Genomic DNA, 21,854 nt, shown 5'->3' with positions numbered 1-21,854 from the left:
CATATCGATTCTAAGTGTATAAAGTAAAATGATGACTTAAAAGGCAGTGAAAGCTAATTCATCGCTTCAATATGGATGACCCCGGGGGGGGGGGGTACTCCCATACATTACCTATACGGGTATGTGCCGCCCAACGGGGTCGTGATTTTGAAGCTCCTGATTTAGAACGGGGTATCCACTTCAGAGGCGTTTTCTAGAACGGGGTATAAAAAATTGTGGATCACGGCTTTATCTTCTGCTTAAAATTGTTGCTGATTATGAAGAAGCATTTATTTGATGCATAAGTCGAACAAATAAATAAATATCTTTTTAAAAAAACAGGGCTATTTCAATTTACAAACTTTCTAGAACGGAGTATAAAAAATTGGCCCATTTCTAGAACGGGGTATCAGTTTTAGGGCGAATTCTAGAATGGGGTATAAAAAATTGGCCCATTTCTAGAACGGGGTATCAATTTTAGGGGAAATTTTTTTTAGAACGGGGTGCCAATTTGGAGTCCCGGGCGGCACATACCCACCCAAAAAATACCCAAGTGCCCCCCCCCCCCCCCCCCCCGGGGGATGACCGTACTTTAAACTTGAAAATACTACATGATTATGATGACAGTCAGAGTGTTCTCGCTTATATTCTCTTATTGAGTGTCGCAAATTTGAGAAAATTGATATGGTCCATGTCTGCCTTTTTTGTCGGCTTACAAATTTGTTTTGCTCGTCAGTGTTATGTTGCTTAGCTAGATTATTCTGTTCAATATCGCTCTTTATGAAATTAAATAGACCAACAATTTGTTCATTCAGGTGCTTCAAAAAACTTATAATGTATAATGCTTGATTCTAAAAATCGATCTGGCGATTAATGATTTCCAAACTTTTATGCCTTAAGTATTTTATTGTGCTTCTATATGCAGAAAGAGAAACTGCCGTGTCTCTTGTAATTAAAGCAACTGTTTAACTACCTAATATTCAGTAAAGCGGAACCTTAAGACTTCAAAAGCTCTTCTCCTGCTAACAGCGCTCGGTTACCAACTCAAATCGTCCGCAGTCGTAAATCTAGCTGTTGTGTTCACTAATACCCTCGACAGCATTGGTTTTAATTTCTTACTAGTCATACTCCCATAATTGTCATATTTCTAATTTGTATACGATTACAATATAATAGTAGCGAACTCTCTTTACGCGTGACGTCGTCTTTATAGTTTCATGGCATTGTGATATGACACTAAAAATTAAAAAAAAAAAAAACAATGAAAACAATGACGGAGCGAGTTGATCGTTGTTGTGTTACTCACGTTTTATCTTTCTTGCCCAACGTAGGTTAAGAGTGAATTTCCAAGACATGACCGTTTTCTTCTGCGCCAAATTTGCTAAATGGCGACCGCAGCATCTTCACCTTTGGCCAGCTCTCTAGAAAAGACAAATGGAAACAAACTGAACAGGCTTCTCATAGATGGCGGAACAACGGTACTGAGGAAGACTTTCGATTGCTATCACCCACCTGCCAACTTGGCTTCTGATCTCAATTCCAATTACTCCATTCTTAACAACCTTTTGCGTAGAAGAGTTCTAAATGGCCGTCAGTGGGACAAACTCTTCCCCCCTGGTGGAGGGGTACCAGATTCTAACACATTTGACATCACTCTTCTCTTCCTTCTGCTAACCAACATTTGTGGTTTGACCCCTCCCTCGTCGGGGTGGCATGCTAAGCCATCTCCGAGTGATAGCTCTCTTGAAGCTAACCTTGCTCGAGTTAAGTTTTTTCGCAATGAGTTGTATGGTCACGTGACCTCCACGGGAGTTGAAACGACATCTTTCACTACCCTCTGGCAAGAAATAAGCACTACTCTTTATTCGCTCGGTTTAGATCAAGCGGAAATTGACAGACTGAAGGCAGAGCATGGAGGAGAGGAAGATTACCTTGATGCCTTAGTTGAGTGGGCTGACAGTGAAGAGGACATAAAAACACACTTAAAGGATATCCATCAATCCCAGACCAAGACTGAGGAAACTATTTCCCAAGTGCTTCAGACACAATTAAAACTCAGTGAGACCCAATGCAAAACACAGGACGTTGCAGAGGAAGTATTGAAAGCGACGAATGAAGCACACCAGGAAAGTGTTTTACGTTTCGAGAAAGTGTGTGAGTCCCAATCCAAAACCATTCAAGCAGTCGATGTAGTTCATGAATCAATTCAAGAAGTCAAGCAGGAAGTAAAAAGCTTGACGAAAAAGAGAAACAAGCATGCAGACGAGGTGCTAAAGACTCTTGTGATGTCTGAATTTAAAGGAGACATCGAGTATCATGCAAAAAAGTTCCAAGAAGGAACTCGGGAGTGGATCTTTAAAAGAATTGAAGGCTGGTTAGACGACCGAAGCTTACCACATAGGGTGATGGTAATCAGTGGAAATCCAGGGATGGGAAAGACTGTTGTCTCCGCTGTTGTTTCGCAAAGAATGCAAAAGGCTGGAAGATTGTCAGGGAGCCACTTTTGTCAGCATAACAATTCACGATACCGAGATCCACGTTTAATGCTCCAGTCTTTGGCCTGCTACCTGGGTCAAGCGATGCCAAGTTACAAAGATGCTCTGGTGGAACAGTTGTCTAGAAATCTGGGTAAAGACCTCAACAGCATGGGTGTGGAAAGAGCTTTTTGCGTTGCTGTTCAAAGAGCCTCTAAGCACAGTACAGGATCCTGGAAGAAACACCCTAATAGTCATAGATGGCCTCGATGAAAGCGAATACCAGGGACGCAATGGGCTCCTACATGTGATCAGTAACCACTTTCCTATGCTTCCAATTTGGATTAGAATTTTGATCACGACTCGTCCAGAGAGGAGCATAATAGAGGCATTGCGACATTTAAAACCAATCGAGCTTGAACAAAAGCAAGAAGAAAACTTAGATGACATTCGAACCTTGTTTGAAATACAGCTCAACCACAAAATTGGTGAACAGCATAAAGATATTCTCTTGAAAGAGCTGGTTAAGAAATCAGAAGGCCTGTTTATTTACGCTTACTTTATAGTGGATTTTATCCAAATGAATGCTTCAATTCTTACCCCTGATCAGCTGGAAAGCGTACTGCCTTCAGGTATTTCATCCGTTTACTCGCTCTATTTCAAACGTTTAGAGAATGAACTTTGCAAAGAGCTTAATACAGATGAGGAACATTTTTTGCGTTTCTTGTGTGCTTTGACCGCTTCAAGAGAGCCCCTGCCAGTGGAATTTATTGCCAAAATTTTATACCCTGGAGAAAAATCTTTGACTGAGCAGCGAAAAGTTAAAAAAGCAATATCTTCCATCTCTACACTGTTACCAGTTTGTGAGGGTCGTCTGCACTTTTTTCACAAGTCAATCAAGGACTGGCTAGTAGCATCATCGTCCTACGAACAACATGATTTCACCGTGGACGAGAAAGAAGGTCATACTGTCCTTTCTGATCTCTGTGCTTCTGAACTCGATAACTTGCAGCGGAAAGGGGTTCATGGCAAACAGTTTTCGAATACTAAAACATATGCTTTGCATCATGGTATCCAGCACATGCTTGAGGTCAACGATCATGACTGCGCTGACAAATCAAGAACCATTAGTGTCACAGCAGAACAGGTGTATCGATACGCGACAGACGTCGAAGTTCTTTATGCAAAACTTTGTGTTAAGAGCACATCAGCCATAGAAGATCTTCTCAGCCTCCACAGTAAGAATTCCAAAATAGTAAGCGAGGAAAGAGATTTTGTTGCGACTTCTCTCCTCAGTCTTCTGAGAAAACACTCTTACATCTTGTTTGATCACCCTCACCTATTTTTCCAGTGTTTGATTAACGAAGGTACCCCAGAATTATCGTCTATAGCAGCAGGTATTGTTGAGTCATTAACTCCCAAAATGCCATACATGAAGTACTTAGACAATGACAAGCAAAAGGAAAAAGCCGTTCAGGGACGATTTTACTGTTCAGATAAAATCGCATGTTTTGATGTTTCACCTGAAATGGATTACCTGGTATGCGAGTGTCGAGATGAAACAATTCATCTGTTTTCCCTCCAGACTGGTATCAAAGTATGGGTTCGACCAGCACCTACAAAAACTGTAAAGAGAGAGTATTTCTGTAGAGATGCATCTGTGAGTGGCGCATATCGACAAATTGGACATTTTCTTTCATTCTGTCATTCTGTCATCTTTCATCCAAATAGAAGGTCGATACTGCCTGGAACTCTTCAATATGTTTACACCATAAGTGGAGACAGAGAAGTTCTTTATCCGGACAGCGACTGTTCATTTTCAACTTGCGTCTATTGTAAAGACTAAAACGTGATGCTTACAGATTGCCCTTCAGACCCAAAGCGGGTTTTCATTTGGGATTTGGAGAATGGTCAAAAGCTTAGAGCTTTCGATTTTGATGAAAAAATTTCATCTTTTACCATTTCTGACGATGGGTCACTTATAGCCATTTTAGATATGACTAATTCATTTACACTTGTGGACGTAAGAAACCAGTCTTGTTTGAAAATGCCAGGAGCCAGTAATTCTGTTTTTAGTCCGGTGTGTGGATTAATGCACTTTACATCCGACAATAACACTCTTGTTTGTGGCTTTCTATATTGGGTTTGTGATGTAGCCCATTGCCTGTTAGGAGAAGAAAGAAAACCAACATTTACCTTCATTACGCCGGTAAATAACATTTCGTCACCTGATCCTCATTTTGAGCCTCAGGAATTAAGAACCTTTCTCTTGTGGCCCTCTGTTGCACAAAACACTTTGACTGAATCCACTTTCATGGGGCAGAATGAAGGACCTTCCTGGGTATCGAAGGTGCAGAGAGAGATTCCATATTTGTTCTCAGGTTCCTACATCAGTCTTAGCGATGAAAACATTTTGGTTGGTAGCCCAGATCACAAATACGTCACGATGTTAAACGTTGGTCAGCTGCAGAGAGAGTCCGACTCGACTTACACTTCCAACGTTAACATGGATGTCAGGAAGATTATATTTTCTATGGAAGGCGATGCAATATACGCCATGAGGTCGCGCGAGCGTTCCGTAAGTTCAAATGAGGTTCTAACGATTACTGTATGGAAAATGTCAAGTCGCGAACTCCTGAAGACAAAGCAATTCTACGGCCCTGTGTCGATCCTCCCGAAGAAGGAAGGTCTTGTACTCTTTAAAAAAGATCGTGTATCAGAGTTGTGGAATTTCGACCTGTCGGAGTGCATTCGAACTATTGTTAAACTTAGCAGTAATACTGATATTTTACGTAAAGTAAGAATTATGCCAGTATCAGATGAACTGATAGCCTTTTTTTATCCACTAAATTCTTGCGAATCAATTTATATCAGAAGTTCACAACAATCACCACAAAACGAAGAATCTTCCGAATCTAAAGAAGAAAACGAGGAATATTTGAACTCTCTAAAATTGTCCAATATGCGAGCTTATCGCATTGACTTTATAGACTTAACCAGCGTTGGAGGAAAGCTTGTTTCCTCGCTAAGGATTGAAGCTGGCGCCAATGAATACGTAGACTATGTCTCATGCAGTAGTTGTCTGGGCGAAGTGTTGGTTTCCGCTGTTGAAAATTTATCCAACGGATTACCGATAGACAACGAGAAGCTCACTGTTAGCTTAAGAAAGAACGGACTAATTAAATGGGAACAAAGCACGGAATACTGGAACTCAATGTCTCCGTTTCAACAAAGCATGATTTTCTCACCCAGGAATGAGTTTGTAGTCACGTGGAACACTCTCGACAAGGGCCAAGGAATACATGTTCTTCAGGGGAAAACTGGAGAGACATTGCACGTCCTTCTTAGAGACCAGAAAGACATTATTGAATGTAAGTTTTTAGATGATGAATCTCTGGTATGCTGTAGTGGGGACAACTTCCTTCGATTGTATGATGTCAGAGCTGGAGTTCTGCTGAGTATTCTAGACATTGGAGAGCAACCGTTCAGTTTGGGAGCCTGTCTGAATCATCCTCTTGTCGCCATTGGTTTGTCCGGAACAAGAATAAAATTCGTCCACGTACAGTTGCCAACAGAATCTAAAAAGAAGAATTAAAGGTGAGCTTTTCTCTACTCGGTCAAAAACAGGCGGTACAAGGCCAGTTTCGCGAGTTACTGTAACCTAACAGGCCCTAACAGTACCTAGACTCTATGAGCAGTGTCTATTATTTTAGTCCGTGGAGCGAAAGGCGCGAAATACGCAAATAACGGCGCGCGTGGTTGAGGGTGCGGGCTCCCTCGTGCGCGAGTACTTCATTCACTAAAAAGTTGAAAGGGACTTTAAGATCCAACGACGCGACAGCAACGAAAACGTCGCTTAAAAAGTGAATTTGTGTTCTTCATTCTTTATCGCGATTATTCCTACTTACTTACTTGGTCAAATGTACGCGAACACTCCTGAATTTGAATTCCAAAGGACCATACTCAAGTTCAGAAAGCGAAATAAAATTTCTTGTTTGTTTTTTGTTTACGTTCTCCATAAAACACGAAATTAGGCATTTTCACGTCTTACTTGTGCAAAAACGGCAAAGAAATGTACAAAAAAGCGCGATGCCTGTGAAAAGTTGTTGTTTTGTTTATTAAACCCTTTTTTTAGGACGTTTTCGTTGCCGTCGAGTCGGGTTGAATCTTAAAGTCCCTAATTTGAAGAAAATAGGGGACTACTTGCAGCCTAAGCCAGGAGGCATAATTGATTATGGCTCCTGGCCTAAACAGTCCCCACACCACAACACAATTAGTAGATGTACGCCTAGAGTGAATCTTATTCTTACAAATTTACGCACGAAAATTCATAAATGGTATTCCGCGAGTTGGGGGGAACCGTACCAATGTTACAAAGGGTGTAATACCATTCTTTGATCTGCTTATGAAAAGGAACAGCGCCAAAATTAAAGAGAGAGCCGACCATAAAGTTTAGTGAATGTATGAAAGACAGTTTTGAAAGATTTTATACTGTAGGACACAGATGATAGTGAAGCAGGGAGAGAATATAGAAAAATCTAAGAAAAAGAACCACATTTGAAATTACCTAAAATCATCGCCATCACTTCCACGACTTACAGCAACTTTAAGAATTATTTTGTTTTGTAACGTGACATAGCACTAAATTTCGCAACTTTTATTTTTCTTCCATTCCAGTTTTCGCGAGTTGTAGATTTCGGGATTGTTTTGAATTTGCGAAAAACGCGAATTTTAGACTTGATAGCTTCCAGCTTTCTTAAATAACACAAGCGTCTTTCTGTTTTCAGTTGCAGTTTCAACACAAGCAAATTGAGCAACTTCTGGTGGCCCAGACGGGCAAAAAGAGTTGGATTCTTCAAATCAATGACCATGATCTTTATTTAGTGTTGTGTTTGACGATGGATAAAGAGCATGAAGAGAAATGATTGCAAAAGCTGGAATTCAAATCCATTTGAAGAGCCCCGGATGCAAGCTGCTGTATTCAGGAATTGAAAGAGACATGTATATTATGAACTTTGAAATTTGCATAGGTAATAGCATCATTTGCAGTGATATTTGGCATAAATACCACGCGTGATATTTCGAAATTGTTATACGTAATTTCACGAGCCGTTAGTGGTATTTATGCCAGGTATCACTACAAATCATGCTATTATTTGGTTATGCTACTACCCGCAAAAATTTTGTAATTTTCACATGTAGGTATTTCAAATTAAGCTGAAATACCACTGCTCTAAGCCAATCAAATTGGAGAAATTTCTCATGTAGTAGTATAATATACGTACCGAATAGCGCCTGATGTAGGGAGGGGTCGGGGATCGGAAGGAGGGTCCGTAAAAAGCACCAATCATACCAACTGCTTTGAAACAGGAAAAAAGGCTGAACATTCGCACACAGCCTTCATTTGGTAGCTTATGATGGAACTTGTTTTTCACCCTTAATCATGATCAACACACCTTTCTCAGACCAATGGCTTGTTATATAAATTGACGAAATATGAGCAAAACGTACAACTAAACCGACAAGAAGAACGTTGTGAACCTTTTTTTTCTGTATGGCTTTTTTGTGAATGTTACAGATGTCTGAAAGTGACTCACATGTCCAGTAACACTACACTAAAAAAGCTCCTATATAGTATACTAATGTACGGTAGTGATGTTAGGGTCATGTTAACACTCGGTTCCATGACGCGGACTGCATCACACTGTGTTTCTGAGACTTGACAAGCGCGTCAACTTGATTTTAATTTATATAATAGTTAAAATTGTGTGTTGCACGATGATCATGACATAAGTGGTCTATATAGTTGACGTTTTGCCTTGTAGAAGTAATGTGTAATGGCCAGAAAGGTTGAAAATTATCAGCAGTTAAACAGATTCAACACATGAAATGAGTTGAACTTCCCTACTCGATCCTCTCTCACCTAACTCCTCTTTATCAAAACTCTTTGATCCAGACACGTGACCTGCCCTGCTTGCAGAGGTTTGTCTGTTTCCGCATGGTTTGTAAACAAGCCAACTACGCGAATGTTATAACTGCGAAAAAGACTTCATAAATGCTAAAAGCCATTCCGAAAAGAAACCTCCGCCTGCTGGCATGGTAATGTTACCATGTTGTTGCTAGGCTGATTTAGCAACATAATGGGAAAGTCAGTTGACGACGGAAAAGCGCGCAGAAGGGACTACACGTGGCTTCCTGTGCACAAGTTGCAGCTCTGCCATTGGTCAAGCCCGTTGCTTGATTTGCGCGCGTCTTTGACAACTCACGTTCCCGTTCCTGCTGCTAACAGTTACAGTAAAGAGCAAGGGCGAGGGTCTGGTTTCTTTTCCTTTCGAAAAATGGCTGGTAATGAAACCAATTCATTACTCGACTTCCACAATTTCATTTTCCGGATATGTTACGAACTGTGCATCTTATAAGGTCAACCTCGTGGCACAATCAAGAAATCAGGTACCAAATTGCCACTGAAGAACTGGGATAATGTATGGTGTTATGTTGTACAATTACATCTTGATATAACCCCTGTACAATCACCGTCCCAGTGCGGTGTGAAGTACAAAGTACAGTCAAACCTCCTTCATAGGGACAGTAAGAGGACCATAGAAAGTGCCCGTATAAACGGGGTGTCCATATTAAGCGGGTTGAATTTAGAGAAAATGTAAGGACTTTCTTTCCCCAGGGACGAAGCAAACTGTCCATAATAACGAGGTGTCCGTATTAAGCGAGGTTTGACTGTATGGAAACAGACCACTCAAGAGAGGATCCTCTCTTGGCACCCAATATAACTTTTATATACCTTCTTTTTACTAGGTGCAATTACAACACGTGGTAAATTTATTTCCATATTGAAAACAATACCACAATAATAGTAATTATTAGCTTTTTATCCATGGCAAGGTTATGGGCTCCTGTCCATAGACATTTGCCATGGAAAATTTGCTTCGGAACGTTTGCCACATACACAGACGAATGTCTCCGTGATGTAAAGGTTATTTAATTTCCTTGGTAATAAAAGTGTTCCGTGAAACTCTACATCTGGGTTCTTCAATAGGGGGGTCTTGTTGTTCCATAGTTACTTTTCCTATTTTGACTGGGGATACGAATATGATTAGTTATACTGGCGGGGTCCATGTCCTTCTTTACGTAGGGGTTGTATCGAGGTTCAACTGCATGTATCCAGATATCAGTTAAGTTTGTACATTCTCAATTCCATTATCGTCCTCCTCAGCAGCTTTTTTAAACTACAGTTCTGTTGGAGGGAATGAGATAGCCTGCATGCTGTGCCTTCCTCGTGGGCCTTTTTCTTTTTTGCCCCCATTTGTTGGATCATAAATAAGCGCTTGCCGATTGGTACTCATTGATGCAAAACATAAATGCCACTCACCTTTTTCTAATTGCAAAGTTTTCGAAACAATCAAGCAACATAAGTCTATGCAAATAAAAACAAGAATTTGTCGTACTCAGACTGTTTAAATTTGAGATTCATCGATGGGCCACGTCACTTAGAACACTTTGTTTCTTAATGAAACATGTCCAGGGATCTACACGGAAGAGGCTTCGTTAGAGAATGTGCCAGCAGAGAGGTAAGTTTATCAAAAAATAGCTTCAGGGCCTTGTGTACTCCACAGATCGTTTCACAGGGCATTTATTGAGGCATCTTAATGTATCCACCTCGATGTTTCACTATTACTATGTAGTGCAATTTTGTTTGGAAAACTTCTCTAAATTACGTTTGGGATTCTGAAAAAACGTCTGGGATTGATGCCAACATCTTGCAACTTTCAAAGCTTCTAGTCAATGAACATTTTCAGCAGAGAGTGTAAGAAACGAATGGATAAACATTCCACGAAGCAGACATTATATTTCCCCTTAATCTATCTTAAGCTCTGTTAGCTTCTAGCTTCTTGCTCAATGCAATTTTAATTCAAAGCTTTCTGTCGCCATTATTTCCCGATAATAACGAACGAAAGAATATCCTTTGCCACCCTAGAAAGACCGTACATCTTTATATTTCCGCCTAGACAACACCAGGCGGGTTTGAGCTATGAACACCTGTGAGCGGCCAGTTCAAGTACATGCAAGTACGTCGTTTACCTTTTTTCTGTCTACTGACTGATGATGTCTGCATCGATCTGCAAGTTTATGCTTCTCTTTTCCCTTCCCTGTTAAACTCGTAGGTAAACGTGGCCCACAAAGTAAGGTGCACGCTAAAAAGTTGACACGGTTGATCACCCAGTCAGTTATTGCGAGTTTTATACGATACAGCTCACTGACAGCTCTTCTGCTTTTCGCAAAAAACAGATAGAAAAGCAGCGCGTTTATCAGAAAACTTATAAAGGATTTACGTGAAAGTGAACGAAATCCCCGGGACGAAATCCAGTGGTCATTTAATTCTGAGTGTATACAATCAAGTGATGACTTACAGGGTAGTGAAACTGCTAATTCATTATACGGCTTCAATATCAATTTGCATTACCGTACTTCAACATTCAAAATACCCTATTACATCTACAGGCAATTATTTGTATTGATGATAGTCAGAGAGTGAGTTACTTCCTCAAATTGAGTGTCGCGGATATAGGAAAATTAATATGGTCATATGTCTGCGTTGTCGACAATTTCCACATTTGTTTTGCTCGTTAGTGTTGTGTTGCTTAGGTATATTTTTTCACCATCCTTCCCTTTGCAATTCAATCGACCGATAATTTGTTTATTCAATTTGCTTCAAATAAAATGATAATGTATAATGTTTGGTTCTAACAAACGACCTGCAGTAAATGATTTCCAAACTTTTAATGTTACGTATTTGCTTCTATGCACGAAGGAAACGCCATGTATAATTAAAGCAATTACTATTAATAGCTCCCCGAATATCTAAAAAAGCGGAACTTTGGGACTTCAAAGCTCTTGTCCTTTTAATTCGCTCGGTTAGCCAACTCAAATCAACCACGATAGTTGTTCCAGTTCGGTTCAGTGCACTAAATACCCTCGACAGCAAATAAGTTAAACACCCTCCTTGAGGGGATTTGTTGTAAATTTTTTCATGTATATAATCATGATCGTATTCCTATTAATCGTCACGTATTAACAATATTCGCTAATTCTCTTTACGGATGACTTGGTCTTGGTTTCATGGTATTGTAATCGTATAAAAAAAAAGCACAAAGAGTAAAGGAGGGAGTTTATCGTTGTAGTGTGACCCACGTTATGTCTTTCTTGTCAATGTAGGTCCAGAATGAATTTCCATGACATGAACATCTTCTGCGTAAGGTTGCTAAATGGCGACAGCAGCACCTTCACCCCTGGCCAGCTCAAGAGAGAAGACAAATGGAAACAAGCTGAGCAGACTGCTTATCGATGGTGGAACAACGGTGTTGAGGAATATTTTCGATGGTATTCACCCTCCTGCTAACTTAACTTCTGATCTCAATTCCAATTACTCTATTCTTAGTACCCTTTTGCGTAAAAGAGTTCTAAATGGCCAGCAGTGGGACAAACTCTTCCCTTCTGGTGGAGGGCTACCAGACTCCAACACGTTTGACATCACTCTTCTGTTCCTTCTACTAACCAACATTTGTGGTTTATCCCCTCCCCTTACAGGATGGCACACCAAGCCATCCCCTGGTGACAACTCTCTTGAGGCTAACCTTGCTCGCGTTAAGTTCTTTCGGAATGAGTTGTACGGTCACGTGCCGTCCACAGGGGTTGATGCGACATCTTTCTCTACATTTTGGCAAGAAATAAGCACTACTCTTTATTCGCTCGGTTTAGATCAAGCTGAGATTGACAGACTGAAGGCAGAGCATGGAGGAGAGGAAGATTACCTTGATGCCTTAATTGAGTGGGCTGACAGTGAAGAGGACATAAAAACACAGCTGAAGGATATCCACCAGACGCAACTTAAACTCAGTAAAACAGTTGAAGATGGCACTTTTAAGATGGAAGAGCTACGTCAAGCCCTAAGCAAAACTCAGGATGTCGTAGATGAAGCAGTGGAAATAGAACTCAAAGGACAACAAGAAATGAGGGCAGTACAGTCACGTCTAGAGGGAGTGTGTGAGTCCCAAGACGAAATTCGTGCGTCAATTCAAGAGGTAAAAGAGGAAGTAAAAAGCTTGACGAAAAAGAGAAAGGAGCAGGCAGATGAAGTGCTAAGAACTCTTGTGAAGTCGGAATTTAAAGGAGATATAGAATTTCATGCAAACAAATTCCAGGAAGGAACTCGTGAGTGGATCTTCAAAAGCATTGAAAACTGGTTAGATGACCGAGCATCGCCACATCGGTTGATGGTAATCAGTGGAAATCCAGGGATGGGAAAGACTGTTATCTCCGCTGTTGTTTCGCAAAGAATTCAAAAAGCTGGAAGACTCTCGGGAAGCCACTTTTGTCAGCATGACGACTCACGGTAGCGAGATCCAAGTTTAATGCTCCAGTCTTTGGCCTGTCACTTGTGTCAAGCGATGCCAAATTACAAAAATGCTCTAGTGGAACAGTTGTCAAGAAATCTGGGTAAAGACCTCAACAACATGAGTGTTAAAGAGCTGTTTGCGTTGCTGTTCAAAGAGCCTCTAAGCACAGTACAAGATCCTGGAAAAAACACCCTAATAGTCATTGATGGCCTTGATGAAAGCGAGTACAAAGGACGAAATGAGCTTCTACATGTAATCAGTAACCACTTTTCTATGCTTCCAGTTTGGATTAGAATTTTGATCACAACTCGTCCAGAGAGGAGCATAATAGACGCATTGCGACATTTAGAGCCAATCGAGCTTGAACAAAAGCAAGAAGAGAACTTAAATGACATTCAAACCTTGTTTGAAAATCAACTCAGCAACAAAATTGGAGAAGAGCATAAAGATGTTCTCTTGAAAGAGCTGGTTAAGAAATCAGAAGGTCTGTTTATTTACGCTTATTTTATAGTGGATTTTATCCAAAAGAATGTTTCAATTCTCACGCCTGATCAGCTGGAAAGCGTATTGCCTTCAGGTATTTCATCCGTTTACTTGTCCTATTTCAAACGGTTAGAGAATGAACTTTGCAAAGAGCTTCATGCAGATGAGGAACATTTTTTGCGTTTCCTGTGTGTATTGACAGCTTCAAGAGAACCATTACCAGTAGAATTCATTGCCAAAATTCTATACCCTGGAGAAAAGTCTTTGACCGCGCAGCGAAAAGTTAACAAAGCAATATGTTGCATCTCTACACTGTTACCAGTTCGAGAGGGTCGCCTTCACTTCTTTCACAAGTCAATCAAGGACTGGTTAACAGCATCATTGCCCTATGAACAACATGATTTCACCGTGGACGAGAAAGAAGGACATGACGTCCTTTCTGATCTTTGTGCTTCTGAACTCGATGGTATCAAGAGAAAAGGGGTTCATGGCAGACAGTTCACCAATACTGAAAGTTATGCTTTGATTCATACTGTCCAGCACATGCTTGAGGCCAATGATGATCATCAATGGATTGACCGTTCAGAGACCATGACTGGCACATCCAATCAGTTATACCAGTATGTGACGGACCTAGAGCTTATTTACGCAAAACTCTGTGTAAATAGAACATCTGCCACGGAGGATCTCTTCCATATTCGCAGTCAACGTTCGGGTCTACTGAATGAGCAAAGAGATTCAGTTGCAACATTGCTCTATAATCTTCTAAGAAAACACTCTTATATTTTGCCGGATCACCCTCATCTTTTTTTCCAGTGTTTGATTAACGAACGGATCCCTGAATTATCGCCTATGGCAGCGAGTTTTGTCGAGTCATCCATTCCCAAAATACCCTGCATGAAAGACCTAGACGATAGTAAGGAACAGACGAGGGGAGCAGATGAAGCAAGGTTCTACTGTTCAGACAATATCGCATGTTTTGATGTTTCACCTAAAATGGATTACTTGGTATGCGAGTGTCGAGATGGAACAATCCATCTGTTTTCCCTGCAGACTGGTACCAAGGTATGGGTTCGTCCATCACCAATAAAGAGAGAGTATGGTTTTAGAAATGAATATCATGTGAATGGCGCATATCATCAGATAGAGATGCATTTTTTGTCATTTTACAATTCTGTCATCTTTCATCCAAATGGGAAGTCGATAATACCTGGAACCCTTCAATATGTTTACACCCTAACTGGAGAGAAAGAAGACCTTTTTCCGGAAAGTGATTGTACGTTCTCAAATTGCGCCTTACGTTCCTTAAAAGAAGGGGACTCACTATTCACACATTGCCCTGCAGAGCCAAAGGGAATAAGCATTTGGGGTATGGAAAATGGCCAAAAAATATTTATTGATTGTGAGAAATACATATTTTCTTTTACCGTTTCTGATGATGGGTCACTGATTGCTTTTTCGAATCTTGACGTAGATCACTCTGGTACAATTACTGTTTTTGACTCAAAACGCCCTTCTCGTTTGTATGTTATACTACCCGACCCCTTGGGTTATTTCTTGTCTGGATTGTTACGCTTCACACCGGATAACAACACTCTTGTTTGTGGCTTTCTACACAAAAAATGCGCAGATGAAGATGAAAATTATTGCCTTTATTGCGACTTAAGATTCTGTTATGACGCTACCGGAGAACCTGAATTGATCTTCCTTAGGCCTTTAAATGCATAGAACTCTCATTTTGAAAAAGTTGAACGTAGACCCTTCATATTGTGGCCCTGTGGTCAATCACGTAATTTAAAGAACACCGGTTTTCTTGAGCAGGACCACGGCTTTTTCTGGAGCAAAAAAATTCAGAGAAGAATTCCAAATTTATGTACGGGTTCTTCCATCCTACTTGACGATGAAACAGTATTGGCTGGTAGCCCGGATCACAACTATGTTATGATGTTAAATGTTGGCGTACTAAAGAGTGAACCTGATTTCACGGACACGAAGACAATAATCGACTTGCATAAAAGAGAAATTGTATTTTCTCTGGAAGGAGATACGATCTACTTCATTATTTCTGAAAAATCCATGTTGTTGTCATCTCCTCCTTCTTCAATCACTATCTGGAGAATGTCAACTCGAGAAATCCTGACGTCAAAGACATTCTCTGGTCCTACATCTATCGCTCCAATGAAGACAGGTGTCGTACTCGTTACTACTGAAAAACCGCGGATAATAGCAGAACTCTGGAATTTCGATCTGTCTGAGTGTAATAAACGTATTGTCGAACTTACTTCTAAGACTGCTATGCTATACAGAGTTAACATGTTCCCTGTATCTGATAATCGGATAGCATTCTTTTATCACCCGAGATCATACGAATTAAAATGCATTAGAAGTTTACAAAACCGGAAGGAAAACGAAGAATCGTCCAAAGCAGATTTGTTAGAACGCTCAGATAATAACTTCAGTTGCGTTGACTTCATAGACGTCACCGACCTTGGAGGAAAGCTTATTTCCTCGCTAAGGATCAAATCCGCTGGCGTTAACGAAAGCGTAGACTGCATCCCTTGCAGTAGCAGTTTAAGCCAAGTACTGGTTTGTAGTTCCAGGGTCATAATGATTGGAAATCACGGCCTTGTAGACAAGCAGAATGTAACATTGAGTTTGAGGAATGAAGGTATCACAAGATGGGAAAGACACACGACATTTTCTGCCGATTCAATGCACCTGTTCAACCCAGACATGATTTTTTCGCCCAAAAATGATTGTGTAGTTACGTGGAACACTCTCGACGGGGGCCAAGGTATACACGTTCTTCAGGCGGAAACTGGAGAGACATTGCACGTCTTTCTTAGAGACCAGAAAGATGTTGTTCAATGTAAGTTTTTAGATGATGAATCTCTGGTATGCTGCAGTGAGGACAACTTCCTTCGATTGTATAATATCAGAACCGGAGAGCTACTAAGTATTTTAGACATTGGTGAGCGACCGCTCTGTTTGGGGGCCTGTTTGTATCAGCCTCTTGTCGCCATTGGTTTGTCCGAGACAAGAATAAAATTCGTCCACGTACAGTTGCCAACAGAATCTAAAACGAAGAAATAAAGGTGAGCCTTTCTCTACTCGGTCAAAAATAGGTACAAGGCCAGTTTCGCGAGTTACTGTAACCTAACAGTACCTAGACGCTTCGAGTAGTCTCCATTTTATCAGTCCATAGAACGAAAGGCGCGATACACGAAAATGACCAAGCGCGTGACTAAGGGTGGCTCTCTCCTGCGCGTGTACTTCCTGCACTAAAAGCATTAATTTGAAGAAAATATGGAACTACTTGCAGCCTAAACCAGGAGCCATAATTAATCATAGCGCCTGGCCTAAACAGTCCCCACACCACAACACGATAAGTAGATATACGTCTAGAGTGAATCTCATTCTTACAAATTTTTGCGCGAAAATTCAGAAATCGTATTCCGCGATTTAGGGGAAACATATACCGAAGTTACAAAGGGTATAATACCATTCTTTGATCTGCTCAGTGAAAAAGACCAGCGCCAAAAAGAAAGAGCCGACCATAAAGTTTAGTGAATGTACCAAAGATGGTTTTGAAAGATTTATACTGTAGGACACAGATGATAGTGAAGCAGAGAGAAAATATGGAAAAATCTAAGAAACAGAACCATGTTTGAATTACCTAAAACAGTAATCGGCTCCGGCCTAAAATCATTGCCATCAAGTCCAAGACTTATAGCAAGTTTAATTTAAGAATTATTTTCTGTTGTAACGTGACATAGTATTAAATTTTGAAACTTTAATTTTTATCTCATTCCAGTTTTTGCGAGTAGTAGATTTCGGGATTGTTTTGAATTTGCGAATAACGTGAATTTTAGACTTGATAGCTTCCCGCTTACTTCAATAACACCAGTGACTTTCTGTTCTCAGTTGCAGTTTCAACACAAGTGAATTGAGGAACTTCTGGTGGCCTGTCATAAAGTAGAGCAAAGAGAGCTGGATTCTGCAAATCTGTGACCATGATCTTTAGTCCGGGGGGGGGGGGGGTACTCAACAAATGTTTATACGGGGAGGCACCACCCTTTTATATACCATTTTCACGAAAAAGGTACCCTTTTCGTATACCTTCTATTGACAAATGGTACCCCTTTAACATACCTTGTTTAGAACTTTGCATCCCTTTTAACTGCTGTAAAAGCGCTCGTCTTTCAAATAGGAATCAATCACAAAAATTGAACTTAACGTTTTCTCGACTTTATAAAGCCTTAAAATTCATCTGTTACCCCTTTTGGGGTCCTTTCACAGACCCAAATGACAGATTTCATTACCCTTTTATATACTTCAACAAGTAAAATCCCTACCCTTTCATATACCTGAAGCCTGGAAACGATACCTGTTTCGGGCGGAGCCTCCCCTTATAGGTAATTAGAGGGAGTACCCCCCGGGTCTTTAGTTGGTGTTGTGCAAGGGGGTTGGATGAAAAGAAATTATTGCAAAAGTTGGAATTCAAATCCATTTGAACGGCCCTGGATGCAAGCTGCTATACTCAGGAATTGAAAGAGACATGTATATAATGAACTTTGAAATTTCGTACGTTAACAGAGTAGCGAATATAGATAGGGGTCGGAGGGAGATTCCGTGAAAAGCACCAATTTGACCAACTGTTTTGAAACTGGAAAAAGGCTGAACATTCGCATACCGCCTTCATTTGGTAGCTTACAATGGAACTTGTTTTGCACCCTCAATCATGATCAGTACACCTTTTTCAACCAACGGCTTGTTATATAAAATGACGAAATCTGGAAAAAACGTACAACTAAACCGACAAGAAGAATGTTGTGAACTTTTTTTTTTGTATGGCTTTTTTGTGAATGTTCCAGATGTCTGAAAGTGGCTCACATCTCCCATTAACACTGTAGGGAAAAAAAGGTAAAACGCAGCGTGTAATATACTATGTGAGGACCAGGTAGTGATATTGGGGTCATGTTAAGACGTTCCTTGACCTAGACTGCACCACACTGTGTTTCTGAGACTTGACACGCGCGTTTAATTTAATAGCGAGTTTAATTTAGTAGTTAAAATTGTGTCATCATGACATTAGTGGTCTACATAATTGACGTTGCCTCGTAGAAGTAAAGTGTAATGGCTAGAAAGGATGAAAATTATCAGCAATTAAACAGATTCAACAGATGAAATGAGTTGAACTTCGCTACTCGATCCTCTCTTATCTACCTCCTTTTTAAACCTCCTAGATCCAACCACGTGACCTACCCTGCTTGCAGAAGTTTGTCCGTTCCGGCATGGTTTTAAGCATTAAAGACGTAAAGAAGCCAACCACGCGAATGTTAACAACGAAAAAGACTTCATAAATGCTAAAAAACCATACTGAGAACACACCATTCTAGCCGGGTATGTTGTTACTGTGTAACAGTGGATTAAAATGGCCGAGAGTCTGGTTTCTTTTTTTTTTCGTTAATTGGCTGGCAATGAATCCAATTTATTACTCGAAGTTCACGATTTGATTTTCCGGATATGTTACGAACTGTACATGTTTTAAGGTCAACCTGATGGTTCAATCAGAAAATAGCAAAGTGCCAGAAAACTGGGATAATTCATGGCATGGGGTCATGAAGTACAGTGGAATCTCGATAAAACCGCTGTATAATCACCGCCCTGGTACAATGTGAAGTACAAAGTACAGTCAAACCCGGTAATGCGGACACTGAGGGGACCATAGAAAGTTTCCGTATAAACGGGTTAACCGTAGTAAGCCGGTTCAATTTAGAGAAAATATAAGGCTTTTCTTTCCCTAGGGACAAAGCAAACTGTCCGTAATATTGAGGTGTCTGTATTAAGCGGATGTTCGTTAAGCGAGGTTTGACTGTATGGAAAAAGACCCCACAAGAAAGGATCCTCTCTCGGCACCCAATACATGGTATACCTTCTGTTTATTAGGTGTAGGGTTTTTGTACGAACGCTTGTTCTGAAACTTCGATCCATCGTGTTGGGTACTATTTTGAAAGCAAGAAAAACTGTACTATTGGCAGAGGGCAGGGGAGAGAAGGAGGGAGGAGGGGGAGGGGGGAGGAGCGTGAGGGGAAGAGAAAGGAAAAACGCCTTTCGACAAAGCCTATGAGATTATCGAACACCCCCAAATTAGTTGCGCTTGATCTCTTTTATTCAAATATTTTATACAGCCAATGAAAACTAAGTTCGTTTCGACTAAAAGCTATAAATCGTCTTCCGAAGTCTACAACATTGACAGGTGTATTTGATCAATAATTGACCAAAATTATTTTGGTGCATGTAGATAGCCCGCAATATAACGTTACGTCCAAGTAAGGTTTGTAAATATTATTTTTAAGTGAAGTTCCTCACTGGTAAAAAATACTTCTCCTCGCAAAATCTGATCAAACCGTCGTAGTAGAAAGATTCGTTAACAAATGTGCTTGCAGAGGTTTGCCGTCAAGTAGCACTGATGCAGAGGTTTACTCGTTTCTTGTTTTTAACTCTGTGGTCCCAAAATTGTCAGTTTGGCCATTTGTTCAAGGTTATCAACCTCACAACTTTTCCAATAGCGAGGGGTACATTTGAAAATAGCATTAAAGGTCAGCTTGCGGCTCGAGAGCTGCCTCGTACCCGGGCGCTTCTGGAAGATTTTCTACGGCGCAACAGGTCATGGGAAGGACTTAAAAATAGGAAGCGCCGCGTTCCTTTTCACGTTGAGTCTTTCCTTGTACCTTTGCGTTTTTGAAGCTTCTCATGATCTTTACGTCGCGACTACCGTCAAAAATCTCAAGAAGCGAGTAAATTAAGCGTAAATTCTCGGCGCGAAAGGACCGAAAAAAACGTGGTTTTGATTGGCAGCTAGCAATCAAAATGCTACCGTCATCACCAATCAGATTCTCCGTCTATCCAGTGTACGGGTTCGCCAAACGAACAATGACTGCGCGCCGGCGTATTTTTCCCTCTGCTCCCCTTTCTCTAGTTTAGGCTCGTCGTCCTTTCGCTCGGCTTGCAATCATTTTTGGCTTGCGTTAACCCTCTGTCAATATCATCATCCAAGATAGCGACAGAGCAGCACAAAGATACAATGTATGTCTGACCTGCAGGCTACAGCTTTGTTAGGCTGGTTATTTACAAGCATTTACGAGAAACGGGCTCAAAAATAGCCGATACGATTACTTGGGAGGGACAGGTTATTTTATTTTTCGAATAGCCTGAAACCTCGTTATAAAGTGAGAATTTGTTCATTTACTTGAAATGAAAAATATAAAAAAAAAAGTAATAAGAAATAACAGGTTAAACCTAGGACGTGAAAGCATTCCAAACCCTTGGGCAATAGGAGACGGTAAGCGGTGGTTGCGAAAACCCTCCTCCCCCCATACGAGGTCTTAGTCTTGAATAAGTTCACAGACGCAGGTTAACCTTAGGATATGGAAGCAAATCCAAACCCTTCGGCAACAGGGAATGGAGGTGGTTGCGATAATTCCCACACCTCTGCGTTAACAGTTTTAAATAGTATTGGATATGTCCAGACCTTGATACCCATAGTAGCAGACACCTTTGATTACACTGACGGCTTTGGAGGAGCAAAGAATCTTCTTTTATGTTATTTTTCACTCCAGCATTGCGTTCACAAAAATATCGTTGTCAGTCATATACAGAAAACAATTCCCAAAACAAAATCTTATTAACAATATGCAGAAATTGTCCAACTATTTATTATACTAAAAATTAACAACATCTCAAAGACAATAGTTATTGATTATGACAATTAACATAAGTTTATGGGAATTTGCATTTTACGTGCTAATACTAAGTCATTTAATGATACTCATTGAAAGATCTTAAAATTTAAAACGTAGCTATTGCTTATGATACTGATTGTAAGGTTTTCAGGGGCGTAGCCAGCCATTTTTTCCTTTTGAGCCCCTGGGGCCAGTTCGAAGGCCGATAAGCGTTTAACCCATGGTTCATTTTAACCCAGGTTCCTTTTTCTCTCCTTCAAAAGCATTTTCTCGGATAATTTCCTCTGTTATTTTTAAGAGCATTCTAATCATCAACTTGCTGATACAAAGAATTAAACTGAATTTACGTTTCATATCTGAATTCAAATTTCGCACTAACCCTGGGTCATCTTAACCCAGCTTTGAACAACACGTTGTTGTTGAAGTCCTGAAAGGGAGGGGGAAGGGAGAGAAAGGGAGGGGGTGAGGACATACAAACAAGCTAAGTTAATGTTCACCTTTAGTTAAGACAATACAGCACAGTTCGCTTTTGCAATTAAAACTGTTGCGTTAAATGACTGAATAGCAGAACAGTGAGTTAACACTTATGTACACCAACAATAAAACTATATGATTCTAGCAGGTAATCAAAGTAAACAAAGTGGGCCAATGTCCATCACCGCGACAGACGTTGGTATCTGTGTTGGGTACAATTTCACTCCCTGTTATTAACTTTCGATTAGGGAAGGCACGTTTTTAATTGGGGTGGGGAAGGGGTGGGGCTT

The 21,854-nt window shown here is 40.5% G+C and overlaps 2 protein-coding genes and 2 pseudogenes across 2 annotated transcripts; all 4 read left to right on the top strand.

The window, feature by feature from the left end:
* LOC140945081 (zinc metalloproteinase nas-13-like) overlaps nucleotides 1–21,854 on the top strand; it is a 276,809-nt pseudogene that overhangs the window by 84,080 nt on the left and 170,875 nt on the right.
* LOC140945966 (uncharacterized) lies at nucleotides 1,365–7,499 on the top strand (annotated as a pseudogene).
* LOC140945975 (uncharacterized) lies at nucleotides 11,692–12,917 on the top strand. Its single transcript, XM_073395041.1, has one exon. It carries the CDS (start codon nucleotides 11,732–11,734, stop codon nucleotides 12,860–12,862), a length of 1,131 nt encoding a protein of 376 aa, XP_073251142.1. The 5' UTR covers nucleotides 11,692–11,731; the 3' UTR covers nucleotides 12,863–12,917.
* LOC140945974 (uncharacterized) lies at nucleotides 12,914–17,383 on the top strand. The gene is made up of 2 exons (XM_073395040.1): nucleotides 12,914–16,440; nucleotides 17,270–17,383. Exon 1 carries the CDS (start codon nucleotides 12,914–12,916, stop codon nucleotides 15,071–15,073), a length of 2,160 nt encoding a protein of 719 aa, XP_073251141.1. The 3' UTR covers nucleotides 15,074–16,440; nucleotides 17,270–17,383.

Source organism: Porites lutea, chromosome 8 (genome assembly GCF_958299795.1).
Source record: "Porites lutea chromosome 8, jaPorLute2.1, whole genome shotgun sequence".
NCBI lineage: Eukaryota > Metazoa > Cnidaria > Anthozoa > Scleractinia > Poritidae > Porites > Porites lutea.
The sequence above is the reverse complement of the archived record's forward strand: the minus strand, read 5'-3'. Positions and strand labels throughout refer to the sequence as shown.

Bases quoted from the DNA above. Each gene is read 5' to 3' on its own strand.
- LOC140945975 (XM_073395041.1), top strand. From the start codon at position 11,732: ATGGCGACAGCAGCACCTTCACCCCTGGCCAGCTCAAGAGAGAAGACA.
- LOC140945974 (XM_073395040.1), top strand. From the start codon at position 12,914: ATGCCAAATTACAAAAATGCTCTAGTGGAACAGTTGTCAAGAAATCTG.